Source organism: Symsagittifera roscoffensis, chromosome 5, assembly GCF_963678635.1.
Source record: "Symsagittifera roscoffensis chromosome 5, txSymRosc1.1, whole genome shotgun sequence".
NCBI lineage: Eukaryota > Metazoa > Xenacoelomorpha > Acoela > Convolutidae > Symsagittifera > Symsagittifera roscoffensis.
Window position 1 is genome coordinate 32,536,690 of NC_087066.1, and position 23,110 is coordinate 32,559,799.

Sequence of the window (23,110 nt, forward strand, 5' to 3'; positions counted from 1 at the left end):
TCAAGGCCATTAACTAAAAAGAGGTAGCTGAAAAGTTTTCAAAATTCCAGTTGTTTAGGTCTCAAAATTCAAACTATTTTTCTGGCAGAGGTAAAAATCAGTTTATTCGAAGTCGCTGTTTTGTAGACATATGGCGGTGTGCACATGACAGAGCTAAAGACTGCCAGTGTTCGAAAGTTAACTGCATAACCTTGTGCAGATAAAATATTCAATGTAAAACTTTTGGTTTTTTCAAGTTATTGAAAAGACAGAAAACTATTCCCCTCGAATGGCCAAGAAGGCTGTGGTTATAGTTCCTGGGCAATATATAACAGTACGTTGGACACTCCTGATAAGTTTAAATCTGGCTGTATCGTGCAAAAAAGCGTGCAATCATAAGAACTTGTAGTCGTTCAAGTACTTTTCCAAGGAACAGTTTTTCATACCAATTAAGCCGTCATAAGGTCTTAACTTAATTAAAACGTCGCAAATAAGGTTATTAGATCTAACAAAGAATGAGAAAAAGATAGCAAAAGTTCTTTGGTTAGAACTGTCATAATAAGTTCGTTTTAAGGAGTAACTCGGTTTTTCCCAATATCAATGTTTTTTTTCCAGCGCCTCTGCAAGCTGCTACATGCCAGCCAGTGGAGATAAAAGATACCTAGCAGATACTTTTAGTCTTGTCTGCTTTCCGGCGGTAAATAACCGAGTGAACTACCGGAAACACTTTTATTTTGTTGAAATGCACCAAGTTTTTGCAAAAAGCTCGGTGCACTTTTTCATTTACTTTTCTTCTGTTCCTTTTCTACTCGTCCTTTCCTTATTGAAACTTCCTTTTCCCTCTAGAGAAAAACAGCTTACTCTAAACCCTCTAAATTGTATAAGTTAATTATCAATATCTTAAAAACACCAAGTTCCCTCTAATTTTATTTTTCTCATTTCAAAATTTGACAAACTTATCTTTTGTTATATTTTGCCCAGAAACGGCTGCCGCCTTTGGAGAGTAGTTTCAATTTACTGCCTTTTCACCATAAAATATAGGTCAAATTAAGGAATTAGTTTACTGCTGCCAACAGTTAAGCTACGCTGACAAACTCACCGGCGAATTTTTATTATATACGATAAAAGTCAATTCCCCATTCACTAACAAATTTTAACTAGGTCGAAAGTTCATTTACCCGAACAAATATATCAATTAATATGATTCATATAATTAACCAGGACCAATAATTTTGAATTAGAAATACTTTTGTATCGTGTCACTTGTTGTTAAGCTAAACTTAGCAAGATCCTTAGTAGGGGGTCTTCTGCTTTTTGGTTGGAAAATTTCTTTCGTTTGCAAAATCCTAGGATGAGGGTCCTCTAAAAAATTAAGGACCCCTTTTGCTTTACATGAGGACCCCCTTAGGATCCGGGACACGATACAATACTACTGGAGATGTCTCATCTGGCTTCATATAATTTTTGAACTCAATCAGCCATCCAACGCATCTGCTGTAGAGGAAACTAACTTTCTTGAGACAACTAAGGCTAGGTTCAAATCGGCCGGGACCTAACGTAGTTCAGACCTTTTTTTCCAACGTACTTCACAAATATTGGTGCCTTTTTTGGGGCACCTCCACAGCTTTTTCATTGCATATTCTTTGACATGCGAATTTTAATATTTAATAATTAAACAAAGTTGATGCATTTGTTTTTTCATCAAATGAACCGACAAAAATGATTGGTTTCAAACAACATAACAATAATGAAAACTCGATTTCAGAAATTTTTTAATTCAATAAACCTCGCAATTTTTTGAAGTGCATAATTTATACATATAGCTTTAAGCTATGAGATTTGTTACGTGCAAATTTAATGTGGATGCCTTCAGTTTGTTCTTTATTCCAAGTTATTGCTCGCAAATTTGAGTCTATTTGTTTTTGGTGCCACTTTTGATGAATCACATTAGCAATTTATTGGCATAGGTATCTGCTTTATTCGTGACTAGTAAATGTCGGTTGTTAAGCTTGCGTGGCTGAGTGGATGGTGCGTGAGACTCAACATCTCTTGATTGCAGTAGGTCGCAGCTTCGAATCCTACACGTAGCCGAGTTTTTGCTGATTCGGGGCTCATTTCTTCTTTTTTTTTTCTTATTTCACTTGAAAGAGCTGCTTTTTGGGCGTGTTCTCGCAAGTGTTTGCAAAGTGCAGCCTCGCCTCTGTGTAAAAGGATGGCAAAATCCACTATCCAACACCAAAAAACATGATCGATTTCTATTTTCGAAAGTTGAATTTTTTTCAGGTTTCCCTGCGAAATAAAAATTGTATTTGTTGAACCAGTTTCTCAAACGAGTTAATTTTATCAATACAATGGCAATCATAAATTGTTCGAGAAAATCGAAGAGCTTTAAAGGCATCTTTTTTTCTTTGAAGTCGAAAATTGAGATTTTAAAAATATCATAGTATACTGTTTTCAGCTTTTTTCTCTATTCTTCTTAAGGTTAGCTTTCTTGTAAATTCCTGAATGCAATTTTTAGGCCCTATTGGTAGGGGCAATTGAGTTTCAAGAAGTTTTGCGGATTTTAAGTTAAATTTTTGCAAGAAATTTTTTTAATGAAAATTTAAAAAAAGTTGTTCAGTTTTTGATTTTTTTATTTATTCGTATCCGGTTTAGTGGCACCATATAGCATCATTGGATGAGCAAAAACAAGTTTCCTATGCAGGCGAGTCTTTTTTTGGAATTTTTTCTTAATGAAAGCAATTTTTTAGGCTGAACGTGTGTCTGCTCAAAAACTGTTGGCTTTAAAACCGCTTTATTTGCATGCAACTGTCAGTTTCAGTTTTCTTATTTTTTCATGTTTTTCTCAGGTTAACTTTTTAAATTCTGGTAGATCTAGCCGCTCTTGACATTTTCAAAACTCTCTTTCCGGCTTTCGTCTCACTTTCTGTATGCTAGTTTGTCATGCTTTGTTCGTGTTTTTATCGCAAATGGTCGAAAGCTCTGCTTCGCCTGTGTAAAATACTCGTTTTTTGTTTGAAAGGTTTGATTTTTTTTTCAATCGCCTGTAAGCGGGTTTGTTTTCTTGATCTTTAATCCGACCATTTGAAAAAAAATATGGAGGAATTTATTATTCGGATGTTTTATTTTTTTCCCACGCGAAACCAGGTACCATAAATAATCGTTGAAAAATGTCGAGCTGTATATCATTTTAATGCACTTTCAGTCGTGATTTGAACATAAAAATTGTTCGCAAAGTTTTCGGTGTCGAGAAAGTCGGTTTAAAATTTTTGGTCGAACTTCGAGCTAATGAGATGAGCTTGCAGGCTTACAAAATTTTATTCAAGCTTTAAGCCGCGAAAACTTAATTTTAACTCTAAGTTTTTGGATGTTTCAAGCGCAATTTGGGAATCGAAAATTTCAAAAATTTTTTTTTAAAAAAAATTAAATTGTTTTGAAAATTATAAATGTTTTACAGTTTTTGTTTTCGTTGCTCTAGTTATTTTTCTGCAAATTGTTTTTTATTATCCTATTTGACTATGACTATCGAATACGCTTAATTTCTATGTTGTGGTTCAGATCGTTTCATCTCAGCCCACTTAAAACGTCTCTAATTTGAAAAAGTATTTTTTTTCGACTATGGTCAGAACATTATGTGCCATATGCACAGTAACCGGCTGTCCTTGCATTTGAAGTTTCAAATGCTTGCGATGAAATAAAGATTTTTGCCTGGTGAATGAGTTTTTGAAGCCCAATTTAAAAAATTTGGAAAGGACCCTTCAATATAATCGTGGCTAGATTGAGGTTTTATTTAGGCGATGTTATTCTGACAGTGACGTCAGATGTCAGCCCTATAGCTAGGCGTCACTCGACATCGTCTGGTTCGTCCACGACCTCAGGAAAATCCACATCTGGAAAAAAAAGAGGCAAAGGATCCACTGCAAGCTCTAGTAGTGGTATGGCCGTGGATAGTAATAAGTATGACTCATCTGTGCTATGTCCGGCACTGAATAAGCAGACCTATTATGTAAACAACAACGATTTGGGAAAGTTTGAGGAATTCCTTGAGCAGAATAACGAGATAACGTAAGTCCATATGAAACTCATTCTCGGAATGAGCTTAACTTTGAGTTTTATTTTGAAATACTTGCTACTGACCGATATGCCCCATCCCCCAAATTTAACAACTAAACTATCGCCGTCTTAAAACGCTGATTGAAGTGCTTCGTAATTTGCATTAAATTAATATTTAAAGTACTTATCCTTTTTGTTTAGCCTAACTGTCATCTACGTGAATGCTCGCGAGTGGAATAGACTGGTAGAGGGAAAAGAAAGACTCGAGGTACGTGTTTACTCTACAACGGATGTGAAATCATTTACAGCTACTACGTGTTTTTTTTTGTATTTGTAAGGGTCAATCAGTGATATTTACGTCGTGTGCTGTTAGTAAAAAAGTTGTTCACACTCAAGTTTGAACTTTTATGGTTTGACCTTAGGTATCTTTTTAACTTCAATTTTCTGAAAAGAAGGCAAATTGCTCTCTTAAAAAACAAAAAGGAAAATGTCACAAAAAGTGTGAATGAAAAGTCGAGGTGGATTCTAATCTTCAGAGTTCACAGCAAAGTTAAAAAATCACCTATTGTCCCATGAATACTGAATGTTGTATTTGTTACCCTTTACGAAGACGATGACGGAAGATCTGTTTTTAGTCTGCTTTTTTTCATGAGAAAAATTTCCGAACTGTTAATTAGCTGTTTCAACGGTTTTAAGTCTTTTTTAGAATCGTGAGAGCTTGTGTTCTCGTCATAGGAACCGTAAACACCTTTTCTTAGAAATGGATCTTGAATCCTTATGAAACTTCAGTAACATCCAGGCCCTTCGCACTTGGTCTCAAGGTAACGTGCGCGCCTTCGCATCTTTAGTTTCCACTGTTCGAGTCTCTGTCTAGGTTTTGTTATCCAGATGTAGAGAAATAGTAATTTTTTCTTTAAAGAAAAAATTCGAGAGACTATTGCTTGTCTGTTGTTGTTTTTCAAGCTACAGGCTTTCATTCGAAAGCATGGATCTTGAAATGAATTTTTCGAAAGGATTTTTGGAAACTGTTTTAGTTTTCAATTAAAGATTGTTATTCCTTATTGATTGTTTTTCGTCATTGATATTTTTGTTCCGACCACTGAAAGTGAGGAGGAATTTTGTTATCGAGTGTGTTTAATTGTTTTTCCACTATAAATGAGGTATCTTGAATAATCATGGGTAATCATCTCTTGGGTCGAGTGATATGTCCTATTAAAGCCCTCTCAGTCGTGATACGGAAGTCATGAATTCTCCCAGTGTCGAGAAGAACCGGTTTGAATCTTTTGCTTTTCAGTCCAGTTCCCAGCGATTCCCTGGCAATAAAAAGACTGCTTCTTGTTTAAGTAATTTTCTGTAAAAAAGCGATTTTTTTTGTTCACAGGACTCATCTATAGTAGGTTTCTGGACTCATCTCTAATGGTTCCTTGTTTCATAATGAATTCAAATTCTTGGTTTTACCGCCCTATTTAGCCTGAAGGAACGAATACATCTTGGACGGCGAAGGTCCTGGGTTCGGTTCTGACCAGGATGTTTTTTTTTTCAAATGGGAAATTGTCAGCGAAATGGGAGACCATAGACACGAGGAAGTTTTCCAAGAGGCAAAAAAAAACCCTGAACAAGATCCCGACCGTCAATGAGGTTAAAGAAGTGAAAGACTCGGCACCCGGAAAAGATGGAGTGCGCATGAAGTACATCAGAAGAGCGAGCACAGAGGTTGTGGAAGCAGTTATAAATCTGGTCATCTACATGTTCAACGAGCGTGCGGACAAGTGGGAAGACTCGCTGAAATGTGGACAGATCATCCCTCTCCACAAGAAAGGCAGCCGCAATGACACGAACAACTACAGAGGAGTGTGCCTTCTCCCGATATCGAGTAGAATCCTGGCGAGAGTTCTGTCGAAGAGACTGCGTTGGTGGAGCGAGGAGCTAGGACTCTTGGACGAGAACCAGAGTGGGTTCAGGCCTGGCAGATCGACGCCTGATGCGAGCCAGATCATCATGCGAATCCAAGAAGACGTGACGGACTTGGTGAAAAGACGCCGGAGTGAACGAGCCGAGCGACAACAAGGACCCAGAGGCGCGCTTACTGGATCTGACAAAGGCTTACCCGAGAGTGAACAAGCCGGCTTTGTGGGAGATGCTGAGAAGATACGGTCTTCGAGGCGCTTTCCTGGAGAGCCTGATGGATCTCCACGAGTCTACGACGTACTGCATCAAAGGCAGAGAAGGTGATAGCGACACTTGGCACCCAGAGAGAGGTTTGAGAGAGGGCTGCCCGTCGTCCCCGTGCCTGTTCAACATCTACCACCAAGTTGTCATGCGTATCGCGGAGAGAGCCAGAGACGAGAGGGCGAAAGAGAAGAACAGAAGTGTTAGAGTTAGATGGCGCTGGATTCCAGGGAGCAAGTTACCAAACCCGGACAAAGTCGACAAATACAACAGCGAAGCTTCCACCGTTGTTTTCTCCCTTTCTATGTTCGCGGACGACACGACCCCCATTGGTGACACTGAAGAACTGGAAGATGGGGTGACAGCGATGAAAGCCGTGATGGAAACCTTTGAAGAAACGAACAACGAAAGCAAAGATAAACTCGAGTTTGGCAAAGAGGAGTCCGGAGAGACAAGGATGTTAGGAGTGTGGTGCGGACCGAAAGAAGATCTGAAACACAGAAAGAAGAGAGCTGGAGTGTTGTGGGCGAAAGTGAAAGCGCGGCTAAAGAACACCAAGATCACCAAGAAACAACAAGCGAGAGTGGTTGAAGCTTGTGTGGAGAGCGGGCTCCTGTTCGACGTGACGGTTAGAGCGTGGTACGCCTCCGACATCAAGAACCTGCAATCTTGGGTGGACAAGTGCTACCGGTACATCTGGAGCAACAAGAAACAGCCGGCACTGATCGAAATGCTAGATAAAGGCAAGAACATGCAAGACGTGAGAAACGAGCTGGGCGTGAAGTCGCTACAATGGAAAATCGAGAAAAGATCACTCCAACGCATCGGCCACATACTGCGCATGAGTGACAACAGACCGACGAAAGCAGCAGTCTTCGGGTGGTTGGAGAAGTTGGAAGGGAGACCGAAATGTCCCGGAAAGAAGAGGAAGACGTTACTATATTGGAAAAAGATCCAGAAAGAAGCTGGCATAGAATGGACAAGAGCAGACGAACTAGCAGCCGACAGAAAGACCTGGCGAAAGAAAGTAAACGAGAGGATGGAACACCTGGCAAAGTGGGAGCGCAGTCGTGGACACTTCAATGGCGAAGATGTGGGCCCCAGAAACCCCGCCCCAACTAAAGAAACCTCGACAATATGCGCCCAGTGTGACAAAGTGTGTAAGAGCAAAACAAGCCTCCGAATACACGTGAAACGCATACATGAAGACCCACAGTGTAGTTTTGAATGCAGGAAATGCAAAACCACTTTCAACACCGAAAACACGATGAAGAACCACATAAAAACCTGCGGGAGAAACCAACAAACCCGGAGGGGGTTGATAAAATGCCAAACTGCCAGAAAGAGGTCAGCAAATCAAACGCCGCGCGCCATAGAAGAACATGTCAAACGGAAGAGCAGACAACCGAAATTAACACAGAAACAGCAAGGAAATATCGGGCTAAAATGAAGATCTGTCCACACATAGAAGGACGTGCAAAAATCCGGAATCCCGAGGAGAGGGTATACCCTTTGATCCAGGGGTGAACACCTAGAAGAAGAAGAAGTAGTCTGCTTTTTTTCATGAGAAAATTTTCCGAACTGTTAAATAGCTGTTTCAACGGTTTTAAGTCTTTTAGAATCGTGAGAGCTTGTGTTCTCGTCATAGGAACCGTAAACAACTTTTCTTAGAAATGGATCTTGAATCCTTATGAAACTTCAGTAACATCCAGGCCCTTCGCACTTGGTCTCAAGGTAACGTGCGCGCCTTCGCATCTTTAGTTTCCACTGTTCGAGTCTCTGTCTTGGTTTTGTTATCCAGGTGTAGAGAAATAGTAATTTTTTCTTTAAAGAAAAAATTCGAGAGACTTTTGCTTGTCTGTTGTTGTTTTTCAAGCTACAGGCTTTCATTCGAAAGCATGGATCTTGAAATGAATTTTTCGAAAGGATTTTTGGAAACTGTTTTAGTTATCAATTAAAGATTGTTATTCCTTATTGATTGTTTTTCGTCATTGATATTTTTGTTCCGACCACTGAAAGTGAGGAGGAATTTTGTTATCGAGTGTGTTTAATTGTTTTTCCACTATAAATGAGGTATCTTGAATAATCATGGGTAATCATCTCTTGGGTCGAGTGATATGTCCTATTAAAGCCCTCTCAGTCGTGATACGGAGGTCATGAATTCTCCCAGTGTCGAGAAGAACCGGTTTGAATCTTTTGCTTTTCAGTCCAGTTCCCAGCGATTCCCTGGCAATAAAAAGACTGCTTCTTGTTTAAGTAATTTTCTGTAAAAAGGCGATTTTTTTTGTTCACAGGACTCATCTATAGTAGGTTTCTGGACTCATCTCTAGTGGTTCCTTGTTTCATAATGAATTCAAATTTTTGGTTTTACCGCCCTATTTAGCCTGAAGGAACGAATACATCTTGGACGGCGAAGGTCCTGGGTTCGGTTCTGACCAGGATGTTTTTTTTTCAAATGGGAAATTGTGTTTCAAATGAAATTATCGGCAAATTAACTGTCTGCTTATCTTTTGTCGGCCTGCGTGCCACATCTTGGAGTGTTTTTTTTTTGCTGTGCGCATTTTTTAACTAATGTTTTAATTGTTTGATATACTCGTGCAATTCGCAATAGTACTTGCATTGACTTCGTTTTTCATTTTTTTGTTTCACTTAAACACTTTATTCGGCCCAAGTTATTTCGGCCTATTTTTTATCGGCTTTTGAACTAATTTTGGTTCGTTTCAAAAAGGAACACGGTTTTTACGCTCCACTAGTACATTTTAATTTATTTAAAAATTTACAACTCGGCTTGTTGAAATTTCATTTTTTTTTTGCTTTTTTTCTGCCTAATAGGTTTTCGCTGACAAAAGATCGGCTTAGAGGCCTCTGTTTGAGTCGTGCAAAGAGAAAAAAGTTTTTTATCTAAGCATTAAGATAGATTGGAGTTTTTCCAATAAAAATAGATTTTTGTTCACATAAACGTGTGCCTGCTCAAGAATTATCGGCTTAGTAAGTTTTATTTCGATGCTCAATTTACATTTGGAGTTTTGATATTCGAAACATTATTCCTGACTTAATTATAGAAAAATTGTATTCTTCGATGACCGGAAGGATGAAAAAGTGCTACAAGCAAAAGGGCATAAATTGTTGAGGTCCGCTGTTTTTTGGTGGAAACTAAGTTTTCATACATGCGCATGAACTTCTGCTACCCCACTGTACTTAGGATTTCTTTCAGTGTCAAAAAGTGACCATCAAAAAGTTTTTTGGCCTGTCAACGATTGACATTTTTACACGTCTCGATACACCAAGATGTAAGAATTTAATTTTTTATTGCGTTGTTAGGGTTCATTTCTCATCTCTGATTCAAGATTAACTTCAAATTTAGTGGTTTACAATTTGTTTATCTTAAATCTACTTAGCTCCTATACGATTGTATAATTTTTTCAAGTCGGTGAACAAATTTCTGCCTAGAATTTGAGTAGACGTCATCACGCCGGCTGTAATAGCTGAAGATATGCCGCAAGTAGTGACATCCTGGCCCGTCAAGTAGAGTCCCTTGATTTCGGTCTTTGGCTTTACTTTCGACATCACGTCAGAACTGAATCTAGACAATGTGTGTTCTAGGCCGTAAATTTCCCCATAGTCTGTATTCAGGTAGTGGTTACTCGTGACTGAAGATCCCAGGACGCATATTTCGCGTTTGTCTTCCAATTGAGGATATAGTTGAAGAATCTTCTCCCAGATCTTCTGAGTGAAGGCTGTCTTGAGAGCCTCATACTGCTCGCCTCGCTTTCCTAGCGGGAGGTGGTTCCACATTTCAAACCACTTGTAAGGCACTAGTGTTATGGCGACACATGTGCTTCCGGCATTGTTGTTGTAGTCGTAGTTTCCGTCTTTAGCCGAGGGGAATCCGACGAATAGAAACGGAAGCGACATTTTTTCCATGGCCTCATAAGGATCTTCGTATCCCATCCACTCGTTGTAAACTGCATCAAAATCAGCACCATGGACAACCCAATTGTTACAAGCAGGCAGTTTCAACTGGGCTGAAGTTTCTTTGAAACCGATAAACAAATTCAAGTAGCTGGCACTTGGCTTCGTTTTGTTAAGAACTCGGTTCATATCTGGACATGATTTTTCAGTTATTTCACGTGGGATCAATTTTTGGAAGGTGTTGAGAACACCAGCTCCAGAGACCACTTTTTCAGCCGTGAATTGTACCTTGGGACCTTTTTGGGACTTAATTTCGACACCGTAGGCCTCAAGTTTGCCTTTCTGGTCTTTTCGTAGGAGAATCTGACTGACATTGGCCTTTGTGTAAAATTGTCCTCCGCTTTCACGAATTGTTTTCATCAAGTAGTACGGGATTATGGCTGGTCCATTCCGCGGGTAAAATGCTCCATATTTTATGTAATGCTCGTTGGCTCCCATGCACATGAAGAATGGTGCTTGTTTTGGCGGTGCTCCGAAGTCGCCCCATAGGTAGTTGAAACATGCTTGGAGCTCGATGTTTGAAGTTAAACTGGACACGACATCGTGAGCGCTTCTCTCGAAGTACATGTGAAACTGTTTCACGGGACTGAGAAACCACAGTTTAAGGAACAGTTTTGAGAACCACCGTGGAGTCATTTTGAGAATCCCGAAGCAGATGTCCGCGCCAGATGCTTGAGTGAGGAGCTTCTCAAAACTTTCTATTGCTTTCAGCTCTGTTGGAAATGTTTCTAATAGAGATTGTTTCCACATCGCAAATCCAGCGTAGATTGGAAACTTCTTGAAAGATTCTGGTCCAGTTCCTAGTACCAGCTCATCGTAGACGGAGCTCATTGGATCCCACTGTATTTGTCCATTGGACAGCTGGTCCAAAGCACGGCTAGCGAAACCTCGGCCGTTCATGTTACCAACGTAGTGTAGTCCGGTGTCAAACTCAAAGCGGCCTTCTTTGAAGGTGTGACAGCAGCCACCCAACTTGGTGTGCTGCTCCAGTACCAGAACTTTCCGCCCTACAATTGAAAATTTTGATAATACCGTTTTTCTTAATGGGGATTTATACAGGGTTTGAACTATGATTTTCTCGGGACGATTTTCATTTAAAAACTCGAAATTTAGTCGATTTATTCTTAGTTCGACCGAATACATTTTCTGAGCTCTCCCGAACTCGATGTATCTAAAGAAAAAGTAACGTTGTACAGTAGATGCTCAAAGATTTGGAGACTCTGATAAATGTTTAGTCAAATGTCCAAATGTGGGGCTGACCTGCTTTTGAAAAGTGTGGCAGCTGTAGTCATTGATCCCAGACCACTGCCAATGCATATGACGTCATAATGAGTATCGATTACGTCATCCTTTCCTGTAGGAAGTGGATTTTTGGAAGCTGTTTTCTTGTCTGACGGTTGCACTCGAGACCTAGGAGGGGGCTTACGACTGTCCAGTGCAAAAGGGTTGTCCTTCAGTGCACCTGCTTGTTTTTGTTGCTGTTTGCGTGACCTGTAGCTTTGTACTGCAATCACGGCCACGGCTGCCCCACATGCACAGGCAGTCGCTTTTTCTGAAAAAATACTATCTTGATCAACAACAGCAGCACAAATTCTTCGTAGTTTTCCACTAGCTGCTCTTACTCACGGATAATAACGTCACCGTAACAAATTACTGTTCCGGTTTTTAAGTATCCTGACTTTTTTTGAATGCATGAAACAAATTGCTTACCTGTGTTTGTTTCAATTTGAAAAAATCCCTTCGATAACCGCTGCCTGCGTAATTTTAGAAGGATCCTGCTTTGAGTACTGTGTAATTAATATATTTTCACGGTTCGGTTTGGTTTCTCTTCGTCAATTGATTTAACAATGTCCAAAGTGCATATTGTAAAGATCCAATAATTGTTTATTAAGTCGAGAAAAACTATTCTTTATAATCTTTACAAATATATGGTTTGTGTCAGATGATAAGATAGCTTGCGATATCGATTGTCGAAGAAACTTGATGGTGTAACTTTCTCAATTGAATTGATGTGTGGCGAATACTTGTATTTTACTTTGAATTAAATGCGTTGGATTCGCATAAATGTCAAATGTATTTTTTTTGACTGATTTAGTAATTTTTTATTTCTTAAGCATGCATTGCGAATGGAAAATAACGTTTAACGAACCAACAAGTAAAATGTTTGATCAGACGTGCAATGTAAAATTCGGAATGTGTGCGTTGAAAACTAGCACATACAAGTATATACCAACTAACAAACCAGTGGTGCACGTATAGTTGATCTACGTTGGCTGTTCCAATTTGCAAAAGGTATAAAATGTGAAGTATGAAAATTTAAAACCGCCTAAACAAATGCGCTGATAAGACAATGAAACAGAAATAATGCAAGAAGTCAACCGCTTTTTGATCTATCTGACCGCGCTTACTGTTTTAGAATTCTTGACGAAAGTCGAAGGATCGTTTTTTGGCGAGCATGTTTGTCATCAGGTTATGACAATCGTGAAATATGCTCGAGCGCAGGGGCGGATTTGGGGGGGGGGGGGGATGGGGGGGGGGGGGGGCAGACGCCTCCCTCTTCAGGGATTCGACCCCCTGCCGACCCAGAGGGTCCCCCCCTTTGGTACTTTTTAAGAAATCTATCTTTGGTCGACCGACCTTAAATTTTTTTAAAGGCGCCTTGGGCGCCAGAAAATGCTAACTTTGAGGGGGAGCGCGCGCCAAAAAAAAACGCGATTTTTTTGTCGAAAATTTCCAACAAGTGCCCAAAAACGGCTTTTTACCTGTTTTTTAAAAAAATTTCCCTGCGGCGCAGAAAATTTGACAAATTATTGTCTTCTTGATGTTTTAGGAGAGCTCGGAAAATCAATTTTGTCGACCTAAAAAAAAGGTCAAAATTTTCGACATTTTTTGAAAATCCGCCCCGCCCCCCTCGAGAAAATCTTAGATCCGCCCCTGCTCGAGCGTGTAATTATATTGAAGAGGTGCATTTAAGATTTTCGCAAGATTCTAAATTTAAAAGATTCTAATTAAAGAGAAATGCTCCTACGCCGAGGGTATTCACTCAATGCGTCTCACGCATTTCCCCTATCAAGTTTGTTGGTACATTTCACCACCATATAATAAATGCAATCGTGTCGCGTGCTTCGCAGTGCAGAGTTATGAATTGTATTTGAAAGCGCGTTGCTGCTTTGAGGAGAAAAATAATTGAAATTTAGTATGCTAAATGGTTAAAATTAGGGCTGAAATGTGTGGAAATATTAAGAGCGAGATATCATTTTGCCTTGCGAGATATCAGTTTTTAATTGAATCCATTAAATCCATTTATCATAAGATTCCACGGGCTAATTTAAGATCCTCACCCCCTTCACCCATCTGCAACTTGTCAACGTTACGGTTAAAATCTTCCTTCTATGAAGTGTTATTCAACGTTAAACATAGTCATTTTCTCACCTCATTTAGATTGCCTAGAAAAAGTTACATGAAGGCGGTTTAAATTTTTCCTTACTAATTGTATTTTAACCTTGTGTGATAAGCAAGGTTGTAGCAACCGGGTAGTAGATCTTTTCTCGTAAATAACTTTGTTCGCAGAATGGCCAAAAGATGATTTGGTTAGTTGATTTATGTATCAACTATGTGGCGAATATGCTATATTGTTGAAATTGCGTGCTTGTTATAGATGAGCCGACAGACCTGAAACTGATGCCCAATAATATGAAAAGTAACCAAAAAAACTCCCATTGGCAGCGCCTAGAAAAACTCACATTGCAAGCTTGCAATGTGAGTTTTTCTAGGAGCTGTCAATGTGAATTTTTTGGTTAATTTTCATAGTATTTGACATCGGTTTCAGGTCTGCCGGCTTTATCAATTTATTTTTGATCATATCGTATGATTTAACTCTGGCAAAAAAATTTGAAATGAAATTCTTCGAGTCTAATTACACAAACTAGAAAAAAATATGAAAGTTTTTTTTAAAATGTTTTCCGTCATTTCAATGCTCTTAAATTTTAGCTTTTTCTGAAGTTTTTCTGAAATACTCCTGCGTGGCTTGCGTTGTTCCTTCGTTGAAGGCAATTGAAATCATTATTTTATGCGCAATTTTGTTGGTATAAGTTTTCGATCAGATTGTTTTGGTCAGCATATTATTTTACATTGGTCTCATGTTTTTCCTCAGCATTTTGTTTTATAAGCTCTTCCCAGCGTTTTTTTAAACGATGATTTTTGAATGATAAGATAGAGATTTTGCAAGCCTTAGATGTAATCAAATCTAAACATGCTTCTTTCATATTTTTGGCTTTTTTCGTGGTTTGACTTTGATTTATTAGGAGTAATGAACGGAGTGAAGATTCTTATATAGGTCTTGTTGATTTTTGTTTGTTTTTTTTTCAGGAAAAAGTCTTAAAATATTGATTCACTTAGGTATAATGCATTTTTTGAGTTCAATTGAAATTCATCTGCTGAAAGTGGCGTAATTAGCACTTTCCAAATACGATTGTGGAAATGGCGCGAAAAAAACGTTAACGATTTCTAGTTTCGAAAGTGGATTTAATTTTAGAGATTTCCGAGCAGAAAAAATTTTTTACCTATTGGTCCAGTTTTCTCAAGTTGGGTTCATGTTATCAAAAAAGTGCCTATTATAAATTGATCTAGAAATTCAAAGAGCTTAAAGGACATCTATTTTTTCATTGAAATTCGAAAGTTTTTTCTCCTCTTCGATTTTTCAACTAAGTCAGTTTTTTATGTTTGCTTGCGTTCATTACTCTTTTCCAATCTTCGATTGGCTATGGTAATTTAGTTTAGTTCATTTCATTTGTTACAAGAAACACAAATTCCACTATCGAACGTCTAAATTTTAAAGGTCGCGAAAAAAGTGATCGACTAGTTTCGAATATGGAATTTAATTATCGAATTTCCCAGCAAAATAAAAATTTTACCGATTGGTCCAGTTTTCTCAAACTAGGTTTATTTTATCAAAAAGGGCCAATCATAAATTGTTCCAAAGAGCCTTAAGGTCATCTAGTTTTCCTAGAATTTTGAAAATTTTTCAAAATGAAATTTGTTTTTGTTTGTTTGCGACCATGGCTTTTTCCATTTGTCTGTTGGCTATGTTATCAGTTTTTGTTAGTTTTGTCTTATTTTTTCCCGCTTAGCTGCCATGTTATGTTTGCTTTGCATCAGAAGTGCTGCGAAGCTCTGTTTTGCCTCTGGGTTTCAAGTTCAGTTTAATTTGGAATTCAATTCAAATATGCTCTTTAACCAGAAAATCAAAGGCTTGAAGATTGAGTATTAATTTCTTTTAAGTTCAGTTCGTTTACTTTGTTGAAAGGAAGGCAAACTCCACTATCGAACATCAAAACTGTCATTGTCACGAAATTCTACCTAGTTTCGAAAGTCGAATTTAGTTTCAAGATTTCCCAGCGAAATAAAGATAAATACCTGTTGATCCAGTTTTCTCAAATTGCGTCAGTTTTTATCGAAAAATTGTCAATCATAATAAATTGTTCTTGAAATTCAAAGAGTTTTAAGTGCATCTACTTTTTATTTGTAAAATTCGAAAGTTGAAACTTTCAAAAAACAAGTCACTATTTTTTGTTTTCTTGCGTTTATTGACTTTTTTCCAATTTTTTGTTGGCTATGTTTTATAGGAAAAGTCTTAAAACTTGTCCACGCTGAAATCTGATTTGCCGGGGTTCGACTTTTAATTGTGTTAAAAAAGTCTTAAAGTTGGTTCAGGCTCCATTCATTTCTTCGCGGTTTGAATATTGATTTATTTTAAAGTTCGTTTTTTTTGCTTCATTAAAAGGAAGGCAAACTCCATTTTCGAACTTCAAAAACTGTTAAGGTCACGAAAAACATACTTGACTGCTAGTTTCGAAAGGAATTTAGTTTTGATTTTTTCCAGCGAAATAAAAATAAATACCTATTGATCCGTTTTTCTCAAATTGGGCCATTTTTTATCGAAATGCGTCTCATAAATTGTTCTAGAAATTCAAAGAGCTTTTAGGGCATCCAGTTTTTCTTTAAAATTCGAAAGTTGAATTGTTTTTTAATTTTTCAAGTTAGTATTATAAAGAGTTTTAAGGTGATATATTTTTTCTACGACCTCGAAAAGTGAAATTTCATCAAAACGATTCAGTTGTGAAAGCCGAACAAAGGATGCCGTTAAGTAGTTAAGGGGACCGGGTCAGAATCGGGCGGTGACCGCTCGACTAGTATAAAATTTTGAAAATATGAAAATGTATCGACTAGCATAATTTTTTTTAGCAATATTTCTCACTAATACCAACAACAACATTAATCTGTTCAATTTGAAAGATGAATTTCCGAGAAATATAAATTTGAGCAACTGAGAAACTAAGCAATCAACGAGCAAATGAAGTTCTTTTTGTCACATAAATTGTGATCAGTCTCACCTGAACCTCTAATGGATTGAACCGAACACTGATCGACGCGAAAATTGTGAAGCGTGCGAAAAAACTAATGTACATATAAGTTATTGTGTGTAGCGATTTTAATTTTGACTATAAATGAATTTTTCGTTTCGATTTTTATACTAGTCGATACGATTTTCAATTTTAAATATTTAACGCTAGTCGAGCTTTATGCTAGTCGATACACCGCTGAATCCAGCTTGCGCTTTAATTTGATCGAACTCCAGAATGAAAAAAGTGCAACGAAAAAACGCTAATGCGCAGTGTGATATCGATAGCCTTCTTGATAATTTTTTGCTGGTCATGGTCAGCTTAAAGTCCGTGAAATAATATTTGGTCTCTTGTTTTGTACCAGAAAGAGTATAGAGAGAAGGAAATGTCTCTGAAGGCAGTTGAGTACCACTTGTACGCTCTGCAAAACCCAGGTAACACAGCGAAGCACCACTAACCTACACCACACTGTGTTGTATCAAATCAAATAACCTGTTTGCATCGAACGCATTCAAAATTTCATTTGTTTTTGAACCAGCCGAATGTGAAATACGTAATAATTTTTGCACTCTTTGTGTGTTGGATTTGCTACTTAACTGTTATCAGAATCTAGTCTTGGATTGTTGGATTGCTTAGCTTATCACGTCACCTAAAAAAAGAAATAAAACGTCAGATTGAAGAAAAAAGGGATCTTGTTTACTATCCCCCCATTGCAATGGGGGGGGAGGGATAGTTTATAAGGTACAAAAATCGTATACGCTTAACTGTTTAATTCTTTCTTTCTTTATTGGGGAGGGGGGGGGGGAGAGATTCGTTACAAGGTACCATAGGGGTGGAACTAGTTAACAAGATCCGGAAAAGAAACTCGCAATGAATCGAATCTTTGTCATAAGCACATCGAATCTTTGTCATAAGCACTCTTCAAAGCAGCTAGAAAATATCGATTCAGGCTTCATAAGTTCTTAAATCATGCTTGCTCACTGTCTGCTTTCATGGACCAGCAGGTGCCTTCTTTAACAGCTCTAGTCAGATTTTTACTAACTTACCTGTCCTCTTATTAGACTAGAAGCTGATTTTTGACTGGCATCATGGCTTTTTAGGCTGCAGCTATCTGGATTTCAACAATAGTTCAGCTTCGCTTCAAAGCAGCTTGTTCACTCAGTCCAATCCACCTCGCAGATCGATAGACGCACAATTTTCTCTACCCAATGGAGCAAAGAATGCCAGCCAGTGTTTGTTATGCTTTCCAATCTATTTTCTGAAGTGGTAGCTGTAGATACATAGGGAAAAATGTATTTTGCTGACGTTTTTAAGAGTAATGAACGTAGTGAAGACTCTTCTTAACTAGATTTTTCTGATTTTTTGTTCGTTTTTTTTCCAGGAAAAAGTCTCAAAATATTGATGCATTTAGATATAATGCTTTTTGTGAGTTCAATTGAAATTCATCCGCTGGAAGTGACGTAAATAGCACTCTCCAAATACGAATGTGGAAATGGCGCAATTAAACGTGAACGGTTTCTAGTTTCGGAAGTGGAATTTATTTTTAAGATTTTCCAGCAGAATAAAAACTTTATCTATTGTTCCAGTTTTCTCAATTTGGGTTCATGTTATCAAAAAAAACGCCTACGTAAATTGTTCTAGAAGTTCAAAGAGCTTAAAGGGCATCTATTTTTTTTCTTTGAAATTCGAAAAAAGATTTTTTCAAGAAAGTCAGTGTTTTTTATGTTTACTTGCGTTCATTATTCTTTTCCAGTCTTCCATTGGCTATGTTGAAACTGGTTTTTGAAGCTAAATTGAAGCTGGTTTTTTTGAAGTCGAATTGAAATTGTTTCTGCTTCTTAAAAGGTTGATTTGGAAAAAAATTTAGATTTTTCAGGGGAAACGATGGGTGAGTTTTTAATATCCCCATGAGCTCAACTGAGTGCTCTACATTGAATAAATTACTAGTTCTTAGAGAAAGTGAAAAAGTGAATTTTGGTCATACAGTTTTTTTTCTTTTTTTTGGTGGCTAAAAATTGAAATTAAATAGAAGTACAGAAAGCTTTAATTTCGATGAACGTTTTTTGAAGACAGTTTTGATAGGTCGCGATGGCTTTGATTTGGTTTTTTTTTCGTTGAAAACTCCACCATCGAACAGCAAAAGTGTAAAGGTCGCAAAAACTGTGACCGAGTTCTAGTTTCGATAGTGATTTTATTTTTCAGATTTTCCACCGGAATAAAACATTTACCTATTCAAGTTGATTTAATTTTATCAAAAATGTATCAATCATAAATTATTCCTGAAATTCGAAGAGCTTTAAGGCCATATATATAATATAAATTGTTGATAAAAAAATACATACATACATAGATTTTCTTTGAAATTTCAACTGTTTTTTTTCTCCCTTCTTGCGTTCATTGACTCTTTTCCAACTGCTTGTCGCATAGTTCTAAAATTGTCAATCTTAATTTGTTCTTCACCCTTGCGACAAGCTAGGGTATTGCAATCGAATACAAGATTTTTTCACCGTGAATAACTTTGTGATAACGGTGGTTTAAAAATGATTATCTAATCAGTATATTTCATACCGGCTACAAGGTTCCTGTACCGTTGTTTTGCTAATTATTAGCAAAGTTAATGTATAAGTAGAATATGTGCCGTTTACGTGAAGAGTTGTAAATCAATTTTTCGGATTCGATTTTTTGGTATATTTGTGTCACCGAGGTCGGTCGGCTTGAAGTTTGTCGGCTTGTTTTATGTTTTTTTCTCAATTAATTTTTGTTGTTTACTGTAGTTGTTGAAATCTAACGAGAAACTTTTGAAAAATTTGAATCACTTTTGTAAACCCTCCGAAGTAAAACTAAACCTAACAGTTTTTCTATTGTAATTTTTTGGTTTTTAGCTAATATGTACGTTTAACAGCTGTAAATTAACAATTCGTCTAGAGCTACTGAAATGGTACTGGGTCTCGATTGAATTATTACTATTTTTCGTCATACTCCATAGGGTAAGTAAAATGCATGTGATCTTAGTTCTTGTACACTCCCAAACTTCTTGTTAGAAAAGGAAAACCGAACTTAAAAAATTGATTGACAAAACTTCCAGCTTTTTTTCGGATGCAGAGTTTCTTGTTTTTTTTTTCTACTAGTGCTTGGAATAACTTTTCATGTTTTTTCTATGTTTACTGTGTTTTAGGATTGAGCAATTTTATTTGAAATCAATTCTTTTGGCGCAGGGTATTGTTTTATTATGTCAAAGTCCTTTCAAAATAATTTGAAATAAGTTTATTTTTTTTGCAATTTTTACTTGATTGTTTTGTTTTTGAAGATATGTGACAAACTTTGCACGAGGTTCAGGAGTGTGGTTCTTTCTTGTTGAAATTTTCTGAATTCCTTTTTTTTTGTACTTTTTACCTGGTTATTGTTTTTATTAGCCCCTGCTTAGTGCAGGACCAACCGTGGGGGAGGGGGAGCTGTCATCCATTTTGCCGCAGCCGTTTCCACCTTGAGTCAACTTCCCTGGTCAGCTTCTTAACGTTGCGTATCAACTTTTTTTGTTGAAATAATTGAAAATCATGCTTTCGTTTTTTTGTAGTTTTTTCTTTTATAATTCGTTTTGATCTTAGTTTATAGCAAATAACGGACAGGCCCTTTTCGGAATGTCAATTGTTCCTGTGGGACATGTAGGTTCTTTATTTGCAAGATTTAAAGCAAAGTTTTTGAGTAAATTCAGGTTTGGTTCTCGATTTTAAATCAAAACTTTTTTGTCGCTTCTATCTATTGGCTGTGAGAATGACATGAGTTGAAGTTGTGTTGCCCGAATCCTCATGTTCACATCTGTAATTTTCAAAATTAATTGCAATAATTGGTTTCTTGATTTGCGAGCCATCGATTTCTTTAACAGAGTTCATTCAACTTTTTCACGTTGTTTCAGACATATTATTTTTTGATATTTCTCAGTTTTTGATCACAAGTGTTGCGAAGCTCTGCTTAGCCTCTGTGTGAAGTTTTAGAGATTTGAGGCCAAATAGTTTTTTCTTTGAAATTTGAAATTTTTTTCTAAATTAAGTTCATTTTTTGACTCCTTTCATATGTTTGTTGGCTATTGACTCTTTTCATATGTTTCTTGGCTATGTTTCTAAGTATCGATAGAAGTAGTGAAGACTATTGTAAAGGTTGTGATGACTGCTTTTCTTTTTTTTTCCCGGAAAAGTCTTAAAGTTTGTTCGCGCTCAAATTTGGTTTTGCCCTCTTTGACATTGGATTTTTTTTTCAAGTTCAATTTATTACTTTGTCAAAACCAAGGTCAACTCCACTATCGAACAGCAAAAGTGTAAAAGTATTAAAAAAACGTGATCGAATTTTTTTTTCGAAATTGGATTTCAATTCACTGTAAAATAACTACTTTGCCTATTTTTCTATCAAATTTTAGCATTTTTCTTATCGGAACTGTCTTATGTGCACACGACGGAATTTGGACGGGTTTTGAAGAGACGATGAACGTAGTTCAGACTCTTATTTAGATCGCGATTTTTTTTTTTGTTTTTGTTTCGGGAGAAGACTTAAAACTTGTTCAGGCTCAATTTTATTTTTCGCGGTTTGACCTTGGATTTCTTTTGAAGTTGAGTTCGTTTCCTTTGTTAGGAAGGCAAACTTCACTTTCGAACAGCGAAAGTTAAAAGTTCACGAAAAACCTGATCGGTTTCTAGTTTCGAAAATGGATTGTGATTTTCTGATTTCCCAGCAAAACAGAACATTTTTCTATTTTTCTACTGTCTGTTGGCTATATTTAATCTTCAATTCCAATTGGGGTTTCTACTTTTCAATTTTTTGCTGTTTTGTAGAACAAATTAAGACAAGGATAATGTTTTGCTCGCTTTTTTATCAGTGGAAGACATAAAAATTTACGTTTTTTCTTTTCTGTCCCGCTGATTAATACTCAAAGTCAACGGCAAGTATTTGTTATGCATGTTCTGATAGTGTTTTCATTGTTCTAGATATAAATTGACAAAGTTAGTGTTCAAGTTTTACTTAAAATTGTGCTTGTGCTTGTTATATTTTTCATGCTCTTAGAAAAGTTTTTGAGAACTTTAACTTACGTTCGTTTTAGTTCGTGATCGCCTTATTTCGGAGCCGGGCAAGCTACAGAAGACTTCACTTTCTCGATCTCAGCCAAATATGCTGAACAAGGAGTCTACGAAACAATGGTTCCCAAAGTTTCTTATGTCTAAAGCAAGAAAGGAAAGCACGGGGTCAAACAAGTCTATTGACCGAAGTACAGACGGCGGTGCTTTGTTGAAAGCATCCATAAGCAAGTCCGATCGACACTTCCAAGCATCTGTTGGAGACAACTATTCAATTGACAGCGGTGTGGGATCTAGGGGCAGGACTGGTAGGTTAAAATTGATGGTAGGGCTGTGTTCAAAGAATCGATTGTCTTGGGTCGTGATATTTTTGAAAAAGATAGGGAGCTCTTAATGAGTCATTAGCATGAAAAACATAAAGGCCTTACTCAGATATTCTACAAATCTTCTATCAAAATCAGGGGCGGATTTAGGTGGGAAGGGCGGACGCCCCCCCTCCCCCCTCAGGGATTCGACTCCCTGCCAACCCAAAGGGTCCCCCTTTGGTACTTTTTAAGAAATCCTTTTTTGGCCGACCGACCCTGAAATTGGCTCTTTTTCCTTTTCCCCCCACCTCCCACGACCATCAATTTTATGGTGTAACGAGTGGTTTTACAAGGTTAAATATGAAGACCAAATGTGTTTGGCAAATCCTAATTAGTCCGCATGTCAATTTTCATAATGATCGGACAATGTGAACAGTAACTTTACTAGTAAAAAGTTGCAGGTAGGGGGAAAAGGAAAAAGAGCCCTGAAATTTTTCTAAAGGCGCCGTTGGCGCCAATATATACTAATTTTGCGCGCGCCAAAAAAACGCTATTTTTTGGTCGAAATTTTCTAAAAAGTGCATAAAAACGCTTTTTTTTGCACTGTTTTTTCAAAATTTTGCCTACGGCGCAGAATTTTCGGCCAAAATAAGGACAAAACAGTGCTTAGGAGAGCTCGAAAAATCAATTTGGTTGACCTAAAAAAAAGTCGACAAAATTTTCGAAAATTTTTTGAAAATCCACTCCCTCCCCCCCCCCCCCCCCCCCCCCCCCCCCCCCCCCCCCCACCCCCCCCCCCCCCCCCTTCAAGAAAATCCTAGACCCGCCCCCTGATCAAAATAGTTTTTTGATTGTGCTTGAGCGGTAAGAAGTGAATGGTAAATGAAAGAGCTGCTTTCAGAAAGTCCGTTCAACTCGGAGGCTCAATCTGTGCGTAGCACGCGGAGACCTCTGGGAGACAACACCGATACAAGCTCTTTGTGCAGCTCAACTCCTGGAAACGCCAAGATCTTCCGCTCGCCTTCTTCTATGAATAGGTCACCTGACGTGTCAAATAAAGAGCTCAACTCACTAGCTGGTGGAGTCACCTTGCCTCGATTTCGCAACAAAGTAAGGAAGTGAAATTAATTCTGATCATCAGGATCTTGATAATACAAAGCAACCTTTC

The 23,110-nt window shown here is 37.6% G+C and overlaps 2 protein-coding genes across 4 annotated transcripts in view; one reads left to right on the plus strand and one right to left on the minus strand.

The window, feature by feature from the left end:
- The window catches only part of LOC134846307 (uncharacterized), a 112,626-nt gene that overhangs the window by 88,198 nt on the left and 1,318 nt on the right, over window positions 1-23,110 (plus strand). For 2 of the 3 annotated variants that reach the window (XM_063863609.1, XM_063863610.1), the window contains exons 4-9: window positions 3,774-4,044; window positions 4,234-4,300; window positions 16,939-17,008; window positions 17,675-17,806; window positions 21,664-21,945; window positions 22,844-23,052. In XM_063863609.1, the coding sequence (XP_063719679.1) occupies window positions 3,774-4,044; window positions 4,234-4,300; window positions 16,939-17,008; window positions 17,675-17,806; window positions 21,664-21,945; window positions 22,844-23,052 (1,031 nt within the window). The remainder of the gene's footprint in view (window positions 1-3,773; window positions 4,045-4,233; window positions 4,301-16,938; window positions 17,009-17,674; window positions 17,807-21,663; window positions 21,946-22,843; window positions 23,053-23,110) is intronic. The other variant, XM_063863611.1, reaches the window with a different exon arrangement.
- On the minus strand, window positions 9,377-12,503 carry LOC134846486 (all-trans-retinol 13,14-reductase-like). The gene is made up of 2 exons (XM_063863863.1): window positions 11,884-12,503; window positions 9,377-11,725 (listed from the first exon to the last, which is right to left on the minus strand). The coding sequence occupies exon 2, from the start codon at window positions 11,314-11,316 to the stop codon at window positions 9,592-9,594; it is 1,725 nt and encodes a 574-aa protein (XP_063719933.1). The 5' UTR covers window positions 11,317-11,725; window positions 11,884-12,503; the 3' UTR covers window positions 9,377-9,591.

Coding starts and splice junctions, on each gene's coding strand:
- LOC134846486 (XM_063863863.1), bottom strand. CDS start 11,316: ATGTATTCGGTCGAACTAAGAATAAATCGACTAAATTTCGAGTTTTTA.